The sequence below is a fragment of the Sturnus vulgaris genome, chromosome Z (genome assembly GCF_052056855.1).
Source record: "Sturnus vulgaris isolate bStuVul1 chromosome Z, bStuVul1.hap1, whole genome shotgun sequence".
Lineage (NCBI taxonomy): Eukaryota > Metazoa > Chordata > Aves > Passeriformes > Sturnidae > Sturnus > Sturnus vulgaris.
In genome coordinates, this window is record NC_142283.1 from 12,320,552 (window position 1) to 12,335,589 (window position 15,038).

Here is a 15,038-nt window from a genome sequence, read left to right on the forward strand (position 1 = left end):
TCCTCTTTTTGGGTGGAAGATCCACAGATAAGTAGAGTTCTTAATACCATGTTGAAGCAGTGGAGAACCCCTGTGTTGGGGCTGAGGACGGGTGTGTCTGGGCAGTGCCAAATCAGAGCAGTGCAGTGCTGCTCAGGGAGTTGTTCCTTATTTTTCCTGTAAAGACCAGAGACCCTACTGGACAGTAACTATTGAATTGTCTCAGTAAGAATTTTCTCTTTAATGGAAGATGCATTTGGGGTTGTACATGTAGCCTAGAGAGTATGTGCTGTTTCTCTCTGTTTTCATTTTTATGTTCTTGCAATAGATCTCAGTGCTTTTTCTCTGCTCATTGTTTGAGCAGGCAACTGAGTCCAGGAGACTTGTTATTACTTGTAAAGGAAAATTAAGAGCTTGCTTTGTGCCTCTCTTAAACTTTTTACTCATTGCCTGGAAGCTCACATGGATAAGATGCAGGAATGGCATCCTTACTTATCAATAGATCATAGTGATAGGTAAATGATACTGATAACAGCTAAAAGAAGTCATCATAACTCTACCTACATGATCAATTTCCTGATGGCAAACGTTTGTGAGGAAAACTGTGTAAAAATGAGGGAGAAAGTAGATATGCTACCTTGTGTCCTTTGGGAAGTTTAATTGCTGGTATGTTAGAATATGGATATAGATCACTTCATGTACAGGAGTCCTTGTGGTGCCATTGTGGTGTCTCGTTTGTACAATCTCATTGAAAATACTGCATTACAGCTAAAACAGAACATTTTCATGAGGGTGTACTGGATCACAGAGACTGCAGTAAGTTCTGCTGGCTAATTCATCAAACAGGCAATAGACAAAAATGCCTTTATGCCCTGGTCCTGTACTTACATGCCTGAGTTAAACATGTCCTTAAGTGTTTGTGTGATGAGAGCTTACGTCAACAGTTTTCCCTCTGCAGTGCTTGACCTGTGTTTTTTCTTGTAGAAAGAAGTAAAAAGGAGCTCAGTTTCCTTATGGATTTGGAAAACAGATTCCTATCTCAGGATCTTCACGAGTTGTGAGCTGGTCTTGATACTTAGAATGAGGCAGGGCTGGTATTCTTTAACATGGAGCTCCAGGGAAAGTCTGAGCCCTACGTTTTTGGCCGCTGGTTGTTTTGATTTCCTGAGCTTCTCATACTGGTTCTTAGTATAGATCCCATCTATTCCATTCCCTCTTCCTCTGCTCCCCTGGCTAATCTTCTCGCTTCTTAAGTTCAGAATCCCCTCCCAGGTTTTCACCTCAAGTAACAGGTTCTGGTACTGCTGCTTTATCAAGTGCTTAGCTTCGGTAGTAAGTGGCTGAGAGACAAGTCCATGAGTTAACTTCTCTGTGCTCTAAACACTGGCATCAGATCAACATGACTGCATGTTTTGTATTTTTCCCCATGGGCCAATCAGCTAATGTGCAGCAGCACAAAATGGATCTTCAAAAACAGAAGACATGAAATAGTTCACTTGGACAGCTTACAAACAACATGTAACCCAGAGAAGTATTGATAAAACTGTTCAGCTTTGGGATTGTGATTGTAGCTATATGAACACTTAAAATTATAATTAAAGATTTTGAAGCAGTTTTGAGTTCACTGAGCCCTCTCTCTCACTTGATTAACCAGAGATTTACACATATATAATGACTTTAACTGACCTAGGGGGTAATTTATGTGGCAATGTGCATGATATAAGGATCTAAATAGACTAAGGAGAGGGGAAAAGGAGCCATCTGTTCTCTAGAAAATTGTCTGCTGTCAGAGGTGCTCAAGAACTTTTTGAAAAATGAATTTAGAAAGCCATGAGAAAATTTCCTAAATTTTCTGTGCTTTCTAGATAGCATTGTCATTGGGTACATACTGCCCAGGAAAAAAGGTTTGGAAATTGAATTTTTAAACTTTGGCCAGTCTTCATAAGTCTTTCTGGGTCTTTCAAAAGGCTTTATTCTTATGGACGTATATAGTGGGTTTTGTCCTGATCTTCCCAGTATTCATGGAATATTGTTTTTGCAGCTACAGGATGGATATGGAGATCCCAACACCCCAAGGTCCAAGTTCAAACATGAAAATGAGAGTTGCATTTCTTGGGAGTGGCAGGGTTATATTTAGGACAGGGGTTTAAAAGCAGACTTTCCTACATCCCCAGTAGGATTTGTCAACATAATTTCCTTGTGGAAATTATCCTTCTCTTATGCTACATGGACAATGACCATGAGAAAAACACTTCTGCATATTCTTAAATTTACACATGCAAATTTCTACATTAGGATGACTCACGCATACATAAATGCATAGGCACTTGTGGGATCCCTCTTCTACCTTAGAGGGCAAAATCCTGGAGTATAGGTATGTGCAGCAAAGAAAGTGCAGAGGTTGACTGGTTTATGCTCCAGAAACTATAGACAGCAACTGCAAAGGCAGTTGGAGGTTCTCTTGGGTTCTTCCTTTTCTTTTTTGGTTGGGTTTTGGCATCCGTTTTTAAAATTTATTTTAAAAATTTATTTGTTTTTAGTACTACAAAGCCGTTGCTTTGTTAATTGAACATATCTGTAGCAAGCTCAGTATTTAACAGCATGATGAGTGCCGACCTAGGGCACTTTCAAAAATTCAACCTCTGTTGGACCCTTCACCCGTGGTGTCTCCTGAAGCGCTTCTTTGTCAAGTGCAGAGACAAAACCCGCTCCCCGACCCGAGGCCCGCCGGAGCGGAGCCGGCGCAGCCCGCAGGGGTCAGTGCTGCTGCGGACACGGGGACAGCGGTGCCCGTCACCGCCGGGGACAACCGAGGGGCGCGGGCCGGGGCAGGGACCATCGCCCCCGCCCCACGGCAGAGGGCAGCGCAGGCCCGGCCCTGGAACGCCGGTGGGGTCCCGTGCGAGGATGCGGCGCCGTGCCCGTGCCGGTGCCGGTGCCGGTGCTGGTGCCGGTGCCGGTGCCGGGCAGGTGCCGCCCGCCGCTCACCGCCCCAAAGGCGCCTCGGGGGAGCCCTGCCCGGCGGCCGGCAGGAGGCGGCCGGCACTGCCCGGCCGCTGGGTCTCTCTTCCCTCCATCCCTCCGCCCCCGACGGGGAGGAGGCCAGCGCTGCCGGCGCCCCCCCTCACGGCCGCGGGCAGCCGGGGGAGGCAGCCCCGCACGGCCGGGCGCTGTCACCGCCCCGCTCCGCCCGCAGGGTCCGCGCCCGGAGGGAACGCGCTGGCCGAGCGGGGACCACCCCCACGCCCCGGCTGCGGCGGCGGAGAGCGTTCCCCCGGCCCCGCTCCTGCACACAAAGGGGAGGCGCGGAATCGTGCGCGGACGGGGCGGAGGACGAGGCGGGTGGGCGGCTTGGTACCTCCCCGGGGCGGCAGCGGCGGGGGAGCCGCCGTGACAGCCGGGCGTGGGCGAGGGCTGTGCCCTGGGATCCTGAAAGAGCTGCCGGTCTTTTCCCCCCTCTTTCCCGCAGAGAGAGCCCGGCAGCCCCGTCCAGGCTGTTCCGCGGGATGGCGGCGGGCCGCCCCGCGGGGCCGGGCGCTGCGCTCTAGCAGCCACCGGGCTCCATCCGCGTAGCCGGGGCACAGAGCCGGGCGCGGCCCAGACCTGGCTGCGCCTCAGCCCCTCTCCGCCACCGCCCGGGGCTCTTCTCGCCTCCCCGCCCCGTCCCCGGCCATCGCAGCAGGCATGGGCTGTTTCTGCGCGGTCCCGGAGGAATTTTACTGCGAAGTTTTGCTCCTGGACGAGTCCAAGCTGACCCTGACCACACAGCAGCAGGGCATTAAGGTAAGGACGCCGGCGGGGCTGCGGAATGCGATGCGGGAGAGCCCGCGGGGCTGCCCGGCGGCGGCTGCCTCCCGACTGCGCTGCGGTATCTGGGAAGAGAGCGCCAGCAGGGAAGAGGGGTTTCGGGAGGCGAAGGAATAGCGTCGTAACTTTCCTTTCGGTCGCTCAAAGGACAGAGGGATCAGGGTAACGCGCTCCGGTGGGGCAGACGTGGCTCTGGGAGGCTTCACACTTCACAACGAGATAGAGACTTAAAGCGAGCAGGTGCCGACCACCCCGTGCCACTCGGGACGCTCGGCGCTGGGGTATTGTTCTGTACCTGCCACAGCAGAAAAAAAAAAAAGAAAAAAAAAAAGAGCAGAAGGCGGCTGTGTGCACGGGCTGTTGCGCACCCGTGTTGAGTCACTCCCCGCTCGCTCGGCTCGGGCCGTGCCCGCCCTGGGACGCGCTCTCCCGGGAAAAGGCCGGCGGCAGCTCCCGAGCGCAGGGGGGAAGGTCCAGCCGCATCCCCATCCCGTGTCCCGTCGCCCGGCCGGTGGGAACAGCTCCTGCCGCTGGAGCACGCTCGGCGCGGATGAACTCTTCAAAGTAGTCATCTGCCGAGCACTAATGAGCCCTGACAGAGCATGTGAAAACTGAGATTTTTCTAAAGGCCCTTAACTTGGTCCTGTTTGGTTAAGCCTGATGGCAGCTGATGGCATGGAGGAGACACTTGATGTTCTTGTTTGAAGAGCCGGGAACATGAATTTATTAGCTATGTAAGAACGTAGTTTCAGTGTTGGATCAGAAAAAGAAAATAAAAAAAGAGAAAACGCAATGGACGAAAGAAATTAGTCTTTCTAAAATGTATTATTGGAAAGGGCTGTACAATTTTACCTAAGACATCCAAAGAATAAGAACAGGTATGCCTTTGTGGTTTAGCTTGAATAATTGAAGCAACTGGGGAAAGGAGAACCTGAAGTAGCGTAGTGGGGAGAGGGAGTTTACATTTAGCAATATATTTTCAACTGTAATCAGTGGTATTACCAGGTCTACATGTATTCAGAATTGTCAAGCTTTGCTGAATCAACTGACTGCAGACAGGCTCATAAATCCATGCTTAGTGCAGAGGAGTAAGCAAATCACAGTGATGCTGGAATTCAGTACCTGTGTAGGTTCTTTGAAGTCTAAGTTTAGACACTTCTGAAAAACCTTACCTTTCTATGTGCAGATGTGGGTGTGTATATCGTGCATATATATATGTGCTTTAATGCAGTAAATGTGCAGTTGCAGAAGTATGTTAGAAGAGTAATCTGCAAAGATAGTCCTATGGTTACTGTAATGAATTTAAACCCTGAAAGTGAAGGGTTTGTGCAGTGTCTAATAAAAATTAATGTCCCATGGGAAGGAAAGAGTGTGAAGATGTAACTTCTTTCCAAGAATACATGACTTGCAGTGTTGGGAACTGTCTAGTTTAACGAGGGTGTGGTTTCCTGCCATTCTTAGTGTGATCTGAATGTGGTATAATGATGAATATTTCATCCCTTCCACCTGCTCTTTCTCTGTCTTGAACCTAACCACAGAGCAGTCATGGAATCAGTTGGAACTGGATCAGTGTGTGCATCTGACAAGAAAAATAGTAGCTCGTTAACATTTTGGCATAGGCTCTCACACTGAACAGTGGGAAACGGTAGGGAAGGGAGAATCTCCCTTTTTGTAGCAGCCTGTTTTCTATGTTTCCTTTTTCTTTCCTTTATTTTAAGATTAAGTTTGTACGAGGTGAAGCCACACCCCGGTGCTGTGACTCCATGAGCTTTTGAAAACCCAAAGCAAGGAACTGCAGAGCTCTCTCCTAGCCAGTGGTTTCCACCGTGGTGCCATCCCTTGCCTTTGTACCTGCACGAATGTTTGTGCAGCTCTGCATGAAGAGCAGCTCCTGTCCAGTAGCAAATGGTTTGCCTTTTGCTGGGTGAGCCTTCAGCTGGACCTCTGTGCCCTGGTCCACTTCACAGTTGGAGGATGGCAGAAATGGCTTTTTCAACTCAGTCCTGGCTTCTATAATTTTAAACTGTACAGGGGACGTTCGTGTTGTTATTATTCTATAGTTTTCCAGGGATGTTACATTTTTAATTCTTAGTGAAACAGAACATGAAACTTGTTATATTCTGTCATGCTTTGTCATTTGGCACTTCAACCTTGGAGTACAAATGTTTTATTTTAAATCTTTTTAAATGTACTCATGTAAATGCAAAGACTTGTATTTCTTAATTTTTTTTTTAATTGGCATTTCAGCTTGGGCACCTAGGTATATTTTGTAAAAGTTCATATGTGTTTGATTTTAAAACAAACATTTCCTTGAAACTACAGATTCTGAATGGGATCTTCGTTTTGTCATCTTCAGTTTTTATTTGGTTCAGAGCTACATGGCAAACAAGCTTATGGTACTCTTTCACAGATCTTGAATTGTTACAGGAGCAGGATTTTTAAATGGTTGTACAAGTAACTTTGTTCCCTTATTTTCTCCAAAGCAGATGTATGTCTCTTAGAAATAAAAACTACAGCTCAACAGCTTTTTGCTGTCTATGCATTTGCTTAATATTAGTGGATATAATCCTACTTGCTTTGAAGGGTGGGAGGCAGTGTCCTGTAGGAGTCTGAGACAAGTTTTTTTCTTCAGGGAATTGGATATGAAGTAAGTACTTGTGTCCCAAGAGATTTGAAGATGCATTGCTTAGTTTGCATAATGGTTATTTCTGGCTTGTTATGCTTGGCAGAAGCTCATCTCATCAAAATATGGCATTTTTTAATTACAATTTTGTTGACACATTCTTCGTACTACAGTGGGCTTCAAATTGTACTCCACATTGAAACAATGAGCAGAGGTGACAAGACTGAGACTTCGAGTGCAATTTAGGGACACTTCTCTCTGTGGACTTCAAAGAGCTTGTTAGGGAAAGGAAAGGATTAATTTTCTTCTGGCTTCCAAGTGGTGAAGCTGAGATGGAAAGGGGTCAAGTGGCTTTTTCAGGGTTGTATGACAAGGAAACAACTTCCCTTCGCTATTAGGCTAATAGAAACTGACCATTCTGCCATGGGACATGCTGTCTGGAGGGGTTTGTCAGGGGATCTTTCTCGTAGTTTCTCAAACTGATTTTTGCTTGCTTCTCAGGTTTTTTTGTGTGTATGTTTTTTTTTTTTTGTTTTTTTTTTTTAACCAGTACCAGTGCTGCATTGTTGTTCTCCCTTTCTGTCTTTGTGGTTTAAGGTTGGAGCACTGCTCTATGAAAATGTGGAAGCTGGTTCTGCAGCAGTGAAGCTTACAGGAGCCTGATCAGAGTTAGGTAATCAGGAAAGGCCATCAGGTGTCTCATAATCTTAATTTTTATGTTCCTTATAGTATATTAACAGAGATATTCTGGAGTGTACATGCATTGAGATAATAAACTGATGGCAGTTGTTAGTCCTAACAATTTTAGGATGGAGGAGGCTATTCACCATGTTCTGGTACAGTTTGTCTAGTCAAGGTATATAGCCTCAGGTGGGCACAGCTTTTCCTTTTAAAAGGATGTTCAAATTTCCAGTTAGGAAATGGCTTTTTGCTAAAGATATGGTTAGAATCAGCTGCCAGCTGAAAAATAATCACTTTTCCAGGTCTGCTACTTTGTCTTCTCTTCACACAGATTAGACAATAACTTAAGCATTTTTATGTACAGTACAAGTTGTAGCTCATCTGTTGATGTCACAAGACATGTCAGGGGTCTTTTGATGTGATACCTGACTGAGGGGTTGGGGCTTTTTACATATTTTGGCTCTGTTAAGAACTGGGCTAATTGTCCTTATAAACAATGGTGTGCCCTATTACACAAACTTGATTTTGGAGGCTAAGGAAAACCTCTGTGGGGCCCATTTGTGATCAGCTGTTCCAGAAAGAGTACTCGTCTTGTAATGTGTATGTTAAAGGAATCTAAGAACCCTTTTTTCCCTCCTTGAAAATAATATTTACAGCAGATTTTTTTTTTCCTGAAGAAGCCAAAATATTCTGAAGCATCTATATTTCATGTCTGCATCTCCCTGGTTGGAATAAAGATCTCCAAAAAAATTAGTTACTTCTGCAGTGAAGAAGCTCTCTAATTTGTCTTAAGCCATTTGGTCATTGCACTTTTGAAGTACTCCTTGAAATTCCTCTCTGACCCAGTTTTTATGTTCTGTTTAGATTGACATGTGTGATGGGCCAAGAGCAGAATTTCATTAGAAGTGATGAACAGGAAAGATATACAAAATCTTCCTGGGAGAAGGAATGTTCTGTAATATTATTTTATTAGGTGATGCCATTTAATAGTGAACACTTGCCTCAAAAAAAACCCCCAAAACCAACCAACCAACCAAAACAAACCTGAAATAGTGATTGATATTAGGAAGTGTGTTAAATAACTGGATATGTAAAAAGCAGGAGTGTGTTCATCAGAATATGATACATACTGGTAAGATACTTATGGAATAATTGACAAAAGGATTCAGTATAATCTATAGAAGTAGGTAAACACATAATTTCTTAGAAAGTTTTCTGTGGTCTTAGAAAGTTTCTGGTATTTTTCCTTCTTTCTTTTTTTTGTGTGTTTTTTTGTTTGTTTGTTTGTTTGGGGTTTTGTTTGTTTTTTCTTTGCTTTGGTTTGTTTTTGTTTCAGTTTTTGTTTGTTTTGTCTTTGTTTTTGTTTTGTTTTACCTTTTTTCAGTCCCCAGTGAAGCTAAGCAGTTCCATACTTCGTGTCTTTAAAATACAGCGTACACAGAAAATGTGGAGTGCACTTCTGCATCAAGCTATTTTAGCTCTAGATACACCAAAGAATCAATCTGGGAATAATAGGTATCTATCCTCTTCCCAGTGAAAATGCTTAATGAATGCATTTGATAGCAGGAAATGGAATCCTGTGAATAGAAAGAACTTACATTTTGTTAATTATTTTAATGGAGAGTTAACTTTAAAAGTGAAATTGGTAGTCATTTGCTGTGAATATGGAATGTATTCTTTATGAAAGTGATTTCTGCTGGTTTATTCTTCTACATTTTACTAGGAAAGGAAAGCATCTTTTCATGAGAAATTGTAAAAATTATTTAGTTACACTACTTCAGGTATCTGAAAAATTTTTTAAAAATACATTGCAATTGCTTGCCACCTATGGTAGTTCACTACCTATAGTAATTACTAAAGTGTTCAAGCATATTTAATATTTTCCTCTGTCTTCTTTGGTATTGATTAATGAAGACTTTCAAGGCAGATTCTTCTAGATATTCAGCATATTGATTTGAAAAGAATAGGTAATAAAAAGTGAATTGATTAAAAGGATACAATATCAGTCTTGTTTCACCCTTGTAATTTATTTTCTTTATAAAGCAACAGTTTTCTGTTATGTGTACATATTTTTTACAGCAGCAGGAAAACTACACAGGCAATATAATCAAGTTCCAAATGTGAATAAATACTCATCTTCTCATTTAATGTAGCAGACACCATACATCTAAGGATTGTCTGTAGCAAAAGCAACAAAAAAAAAGTTAAGAAAAAATAAGTTATTGATAATCCCTTCCATATCAGGAAGGTTCTGGTGTTTCTTAAATTTCTGCTATGGGTGTAAAATGGTTTTCTGACTGCATACTGAGGACCAGATGGTTTATGTGAAATTTTGCACTATTTGAGTCCTCTAAAAATGGACTGAAATAGTGCACAATTTTAGCTTACAGAGAATGAAAGGAACGAAAATGTTTATGGACATTGCTATTAACTTCTCTGCAAAAATTACTGTCACAAATTTGAAATATATTACTAATTTCACCAGTATCCTTACAGATGAGGCCAGTGATTTTGAATACCCCACAGAATAACCATAAAATAAATGAACACCAAGACACTTTATTTTCCCTAGGTGCACTTAACTAAATTAATGAAACCAGCATGACAACAAGAAGTGAATCCATTAACTTCTAAATGAAATCACATCTTACTCAACCTGGACTTTGAGCAATAATATTGTCAGAGGTGTCTGTTCTCCCGTTTTCATTGAGCAGTAATTTCATAATATGACCATGGCAAATGTAAGCTGTGTGAGGCTGCTTTTTTATTGTATGATTTTGGATTTATGTAATTTGGATTGAATTGTAATTTCTTATATTAAAGTATTTAGTATAGTTAAATATAATCTCTTGATATGGTATTAATTTTAGTTCATGAAAATTCTGAATTGAAATTCAGCTGCACAATTGCAATCCTTTTCCACAAAAAAAGAAGACTGGTAAGAATTATCACATGATACGAGGAGAAATCTTGAAGAGACTGAATTGAAAAGGTGCTTCAGAAAGAGAATGTCTTTTAAAGATAAAATTTTATATCACTTCATAAGATGATATTGAACACACGTGAGAAAAAGAGAAATTATGTATTGGTCATGTTGCATCATTACTAATATCTCTTTTTTTGGTAGAAAGATGAGAGATGATTTGCCATAATTTATTTCCTTTTTTAAAAAATTTATTTTCCTGAAGAGGATGTAATTTTGCAATGATAGATCAGCTATATTACCTTCACTTTTTTTCACAACTGAGATATTTGCAAGTGAATAATCACATTTCAGTATCTGGGTACAATTTTGCAAACCACGTTTTTAAGTGTGCATTTTAGATGCTGCTTTTTGATCAGATCTTGTGCTTGCTGCATACCAATTTAATTGCAGAGTTTAAAATGAAGGTTGTCACTTCACTATTGATTGAACTTTTGTTCTCACTTCTTCCATTGCATCCTGAGTTGTGGATGGTTGAACACTGTAGGCACTAAGGTCAAAGGACATGCTGGAGGTCAACCTGTGTTATTATTCAGAAGTGGAAAACCAATAGAAACATTGCAAAATGAGAGCTCTGCTCCTTTGGTTTTGCCGCAGCAAAAGAGGGGAAGAGAGGAATCTGCCTGTTTTGCCAAGTGGGAATGTGCTTTATCTGCTCTCCTTGGCTTCTGAGCACAAACACTGATTTCTTTAAAAGGATGAGATCTTTTGTGAATGGCAATTCTAGCAGTCCCTTTCCAAAGTCAGGAAAAAGACACCTCATAACTCGCTTTGAATTGATATACAAATTGTCTTTTTTGAATGCAACAACCAAAATTGAACATACCTGCATATGCATTTTTGATCATTCTGGGTGGAAATCCCGATTGGGCTGAATGTGCCATTAACCTACAGTACTAGGGTAGTTACGTTACTGTTTGGCTGTTAAAAGTCTCAAAAGTCTGTAAAGTCTCCTTTTTAAGAAGCCTTTCTTTCTCTTGCCCCTTGTGATTTCTTTTTAATTCTGTCTTCGTGTGAGGGAAGTGCATGCAAATGGAAAACTCTCACTCCTATCAGGGGTTTGCATTAGTTAGCCTTAGTAAGAAGAATCCTTTATATTCAGTGAAATCCAACTGCTCCTCCTTACATTTAAAATAAATAATGAAGTCATTACAGTAATGGGTAGTTAGTAATGTGAAGGAAAAGTGGGTCTAATTTGTATGGGCGATGTGCTTATATACTTGTCAATATTTACATTTTAAACTATGCAAGGTTATAACTGGCTGTCCATAAAGCAGAGAAGAAGACAATCTATCTTCATATAGTTCTTGAAGTTTTGGGTATGTGGGTAAAATCTATTCGTGGTTAAGTGAGCCAGTTTGGTAATAGATGGCTCAGCACTTTGATACTTTTCCTGTGTTCTCTGGAAAGTAAGAACTGAATGCACTGAAGAATAAATTCTCTTGTCTGTGTGAGAGACAGAATGCCTTTTAGTAATGGAAAGGAAGGATCCTCTGTATCTCAATTCCATGAAAAGAATTTGGAAGGCAGAAAATGGCAGTTTTCCTATATAATTAGTGGTAAAATTTGGCATGACTACTAATGTAGGCAAGCATATGATTTAACACTTTGCAAAACTAAAGGCACTTGATCATCTTGTAGAATAGAGCCAGAAGAAAGTTCATCCAGACAAAACCCACTGGATCTGGTTTTTGTTTTCCACATATTATGTATTTCACTGGAAGTTCTCATTTATGTCTGAGAAGAGGTTATTTGTACTGTTTTGGAAAATATTTTCTATCTATAGTAATACCCATTTGTAGATTATATTGACTATCTAGTTTATTTTATTATTAATCTCTTAAATACATTAGATATGGGGAAAAATTACAGTTCTCGTCTTGGTTCATCAGTTTTATTCAGATTCTCAGTGTCACAGTGTAAAAGAGTTGTGACAAACTTCTTTCCTGGATGGATGAAAAGTAGCTGGAAGGAATGTAACGAGGTTTTGTTCTTTTCCCCCCTTAGAATACCAGAGCAAGAATTGTCTTTATAAGAGACTGCATTTGAGAACCATAAGGGAAAGTAAATTTTCTTTTTATCCTGTTTGTGAGTACCACAGGAAACTGGTGGAACTAGCAGTTCAGAATTATAAAAATGAAGAGGAATGTGTAGGAGACTAATGAGGAGTGAGTTCAGCACTGACTCAGACCTTGAAGCAAATTATTTTATACTCCTTGTGAAAAGAGGCAATCCTGCAATGCTGGTGTGACAGGCAACATGGAAACAGATTCTCCACCTCTCTCTTGGGGATGCCTGAACCTGTCTGTAAAACTTGCTGTTTTGAAATGAGTTTTTCTTTATTTGTCTGGCCAGCAACAGATACAGAAGAATGCTGCACTAGGCCCAGCCTCTGCTCTGGTTCTGTGTTGGTGGGGTTTGCTATGGTGTGAGAAGGTTGCTGTAATTTATAAAGTGGTGTAATCTCTTCACAGCTCTCGAAAGAAAAGGAAGTCATGTGTTAGAACCAAGGGGGACTGGAAGGTCATGACTGCCAGCACTTTTTTCCCACTGAGGAACCATCAGATCCTCGTTCCCTGTGGTTCCCATGGCTTTGGGAAGTGGGAGGGAGGACAATGAGTTTGTTTCAGCCTGACACTTCCACACTATGTCACACAGAGCCTGTGCCTCACCCACAGGGGTCCTCTCGAGTGTGCTTCAGGCTGACAGGCAATCTTTTGTCCGTGTGGTTGGTTTGTTTATTTAATATGCCAGAACAAAAGAAAGCTGAGTGTCAGACTCTCATAATTGTGATTGTCACACCGTGACTCCAAGGGGTGGGTGATATGTATCAGAGTGCCTCGGAGGGAACCAGGCAGCAAATAATCCTGGAAGCTGTGTCTGGATCTCCCTTCAGAGCAAATTAGAACACCCCAGGAGGGATCACAGGAGAGACGTAGCTTCAGTTCAGCAGTGGTGATCAGGAGAAAAGTTCCCAGCCAAATGAAGGAGAGATGCAAATAGACAGAATGGTTATATACCTGCAAACAAACTCTTTTGTGTCGCCATTTGCTTTGTGGAAGACGGGGAGAAAGCCACAAGACTTTGTAGAGGAACCTTTTGAGGAGGTGTGTGAATATCCTGACCTGCTGTCAGCTTTTTAGGTTTAATTTCCACTGGCTGCTTTGGGTACGGGAGGAGGAACCGGATTTAAAAATTGTTTTTTAGTAATATTTTCAGGATGGAATAAAGCCCATAAGTTCAAAAGATCAAATATTTCCCCCCCGTTTTGAAGTGATGTCAGATTCTTCAGCCATATTCTTCCCTCTATTATTTTTTACTCTCTAAAAGTCTCATATTTTCTTTTCTTTGTACAGTATATAAGTTGGCTGAACACTTCAGTTTTCTTTTAAGTGTGTGCATTCTTCTAGAAAACAGAAAACTCTAAAGCTGTGGGAGATAAAAGCTTCTGATATCCTTCAAAGAGTATCTACCACATTTATTCTAGGTTATTTTGAGAAGTCTTTTGTTTTTCGTAGCAAATGCATTTCTGTTGACAAATTATAATGCCTTTACAATCACATCTGATTGAACCATCCTTCTCCAAAGATGGGGATTATTCTGGAGCTCTCTCAATTCTCCAGTTTGGAATAGGTGAGACATATTAAGAAAATGTTCTTGGTCTTGAGGTTCCTTTATCTTCAGCATCTTCAGTGTCTTCAGTATCTCAAAGCAGTTCCCGCAAAAGCCAGTTCTCTTTCTTGGGCAACCATTTAGTTATAATGTTGTTTTTTTTTTTTTTTTTTTTTTTTTTTTTTTTTTTTTTTTCCTGTGGAAGCAATAATGAGTTACTGCAGTGTTTCCTGGATTGGAGAATACTTGAAATTGTGTTTCAGTTGGTTTCAATTCCAGAGTTGATGACATGTTTTGGAGCGCTTTGGCACCAACTTCAGCAGGAGCCAAACTGAACCCAATTTTTCTGTAAGCAGTTTCAATTAATAAATGAAATTTACTGTTAAGAAAAAGTGCTACTTCTTGGATGAAGGTGACAGATGTTATTCATGTAAAATAAATATACAAAATTTCTACCTTTTTAACAGAAATAAAATCTTTTTCTTAATCATATTAGGTCTTTCATCAGTATTTAGATCTTGAGTCTGACTGTTTAGAGTATGAAAGCCGTCTTTGTGGTTTTCATGACTGAATCTTTATTATTTTGTTTCTTTTTCCCTACTTTCCTGAAAACAAATCTTCTGCAGAAACAGGTTTCATGAATTGTCTCCTGAAATCCTTGTTTAAAGGAAAATTGCAATGCAAACCATGTTTGTTTATGATATCTGCTGCTTTGTGAGCAAGTGAACTGAAGTTGGAACAGGTGATCAGAAAAAATAATAAGTTTAGTTTTGGTATTATGTGTTTGTCTGTACAGAAATTGGAGAGGTTTTGGTGAAATGAAGATGTTTCGGGAGAGGAATCTAAAAAATATCAAAAACAAGACAGTACTAAGTACTGTTGCTGTTTCAAATCTTTCTTTGTAGTGGTTGCAGTTTTGTGAAAGCTGAAATTTTTTCCTGTGGCATGGAGAAGCTCCAGAAGTAGGCAGAAGTCCTGCAGGAAAGCTTAACTCCAGCTTGATGTACTTTGTTAAGAGGGAGGTTTGATGGGGAGGAAGTTAAACAACTTCCACTGAGTTGGCTGAAAATGAATTAAAACCAGTTTTTTGTTATAGATACGTTTTCTTTTTCCTATTGCTTAGTCTGTATCTGAGACCATGACACTTTCAATTCTCTTGATATTTATTTATTTACTTACTTAATTTATTTATGCTAATTTTTAGTTTTGTTTATGAGTTTTAGAAAGATCAGAGTAGAAGACTTGCAGTGGGGCAGCATGCAGAAATATTTCTGCTGCTATGTGTGACATACACACTTAGTGTGCTTCTTATAGAACCCTCTCTCCCAGAATACTAACTCAGAACTTTTCATA

At 41.2% G+C, this 15,038-nt stretch overlaps 1 protein-coding gene across 1 annotated transcript in view; it reads left to right on the forward strand.

Annotated features, from left to right (window-relative positions):
• The first annotated feature begins 3,619 nt into the window (after positions 1–3,619).
• EPB41L4A (erythrocyte membrane protein band 4.1 like 4A) overlaps positions 3,620–15,038 on the forward strand; it is a 119,219-nt gene continuing 107,800 nt past the window's right edge. The window contains exon 1 of the mRNA XM_014877309.2: positions 3,620–3,762. Coding sequence (XP_014732795.2) covers positions 3,664–3,762 — 99 coding nt within the window. The 5' untranslated portion in view covers positions 3,620–3,663. The remainder of the gene's footprint in view (positions 3,763–15,038) is intronic.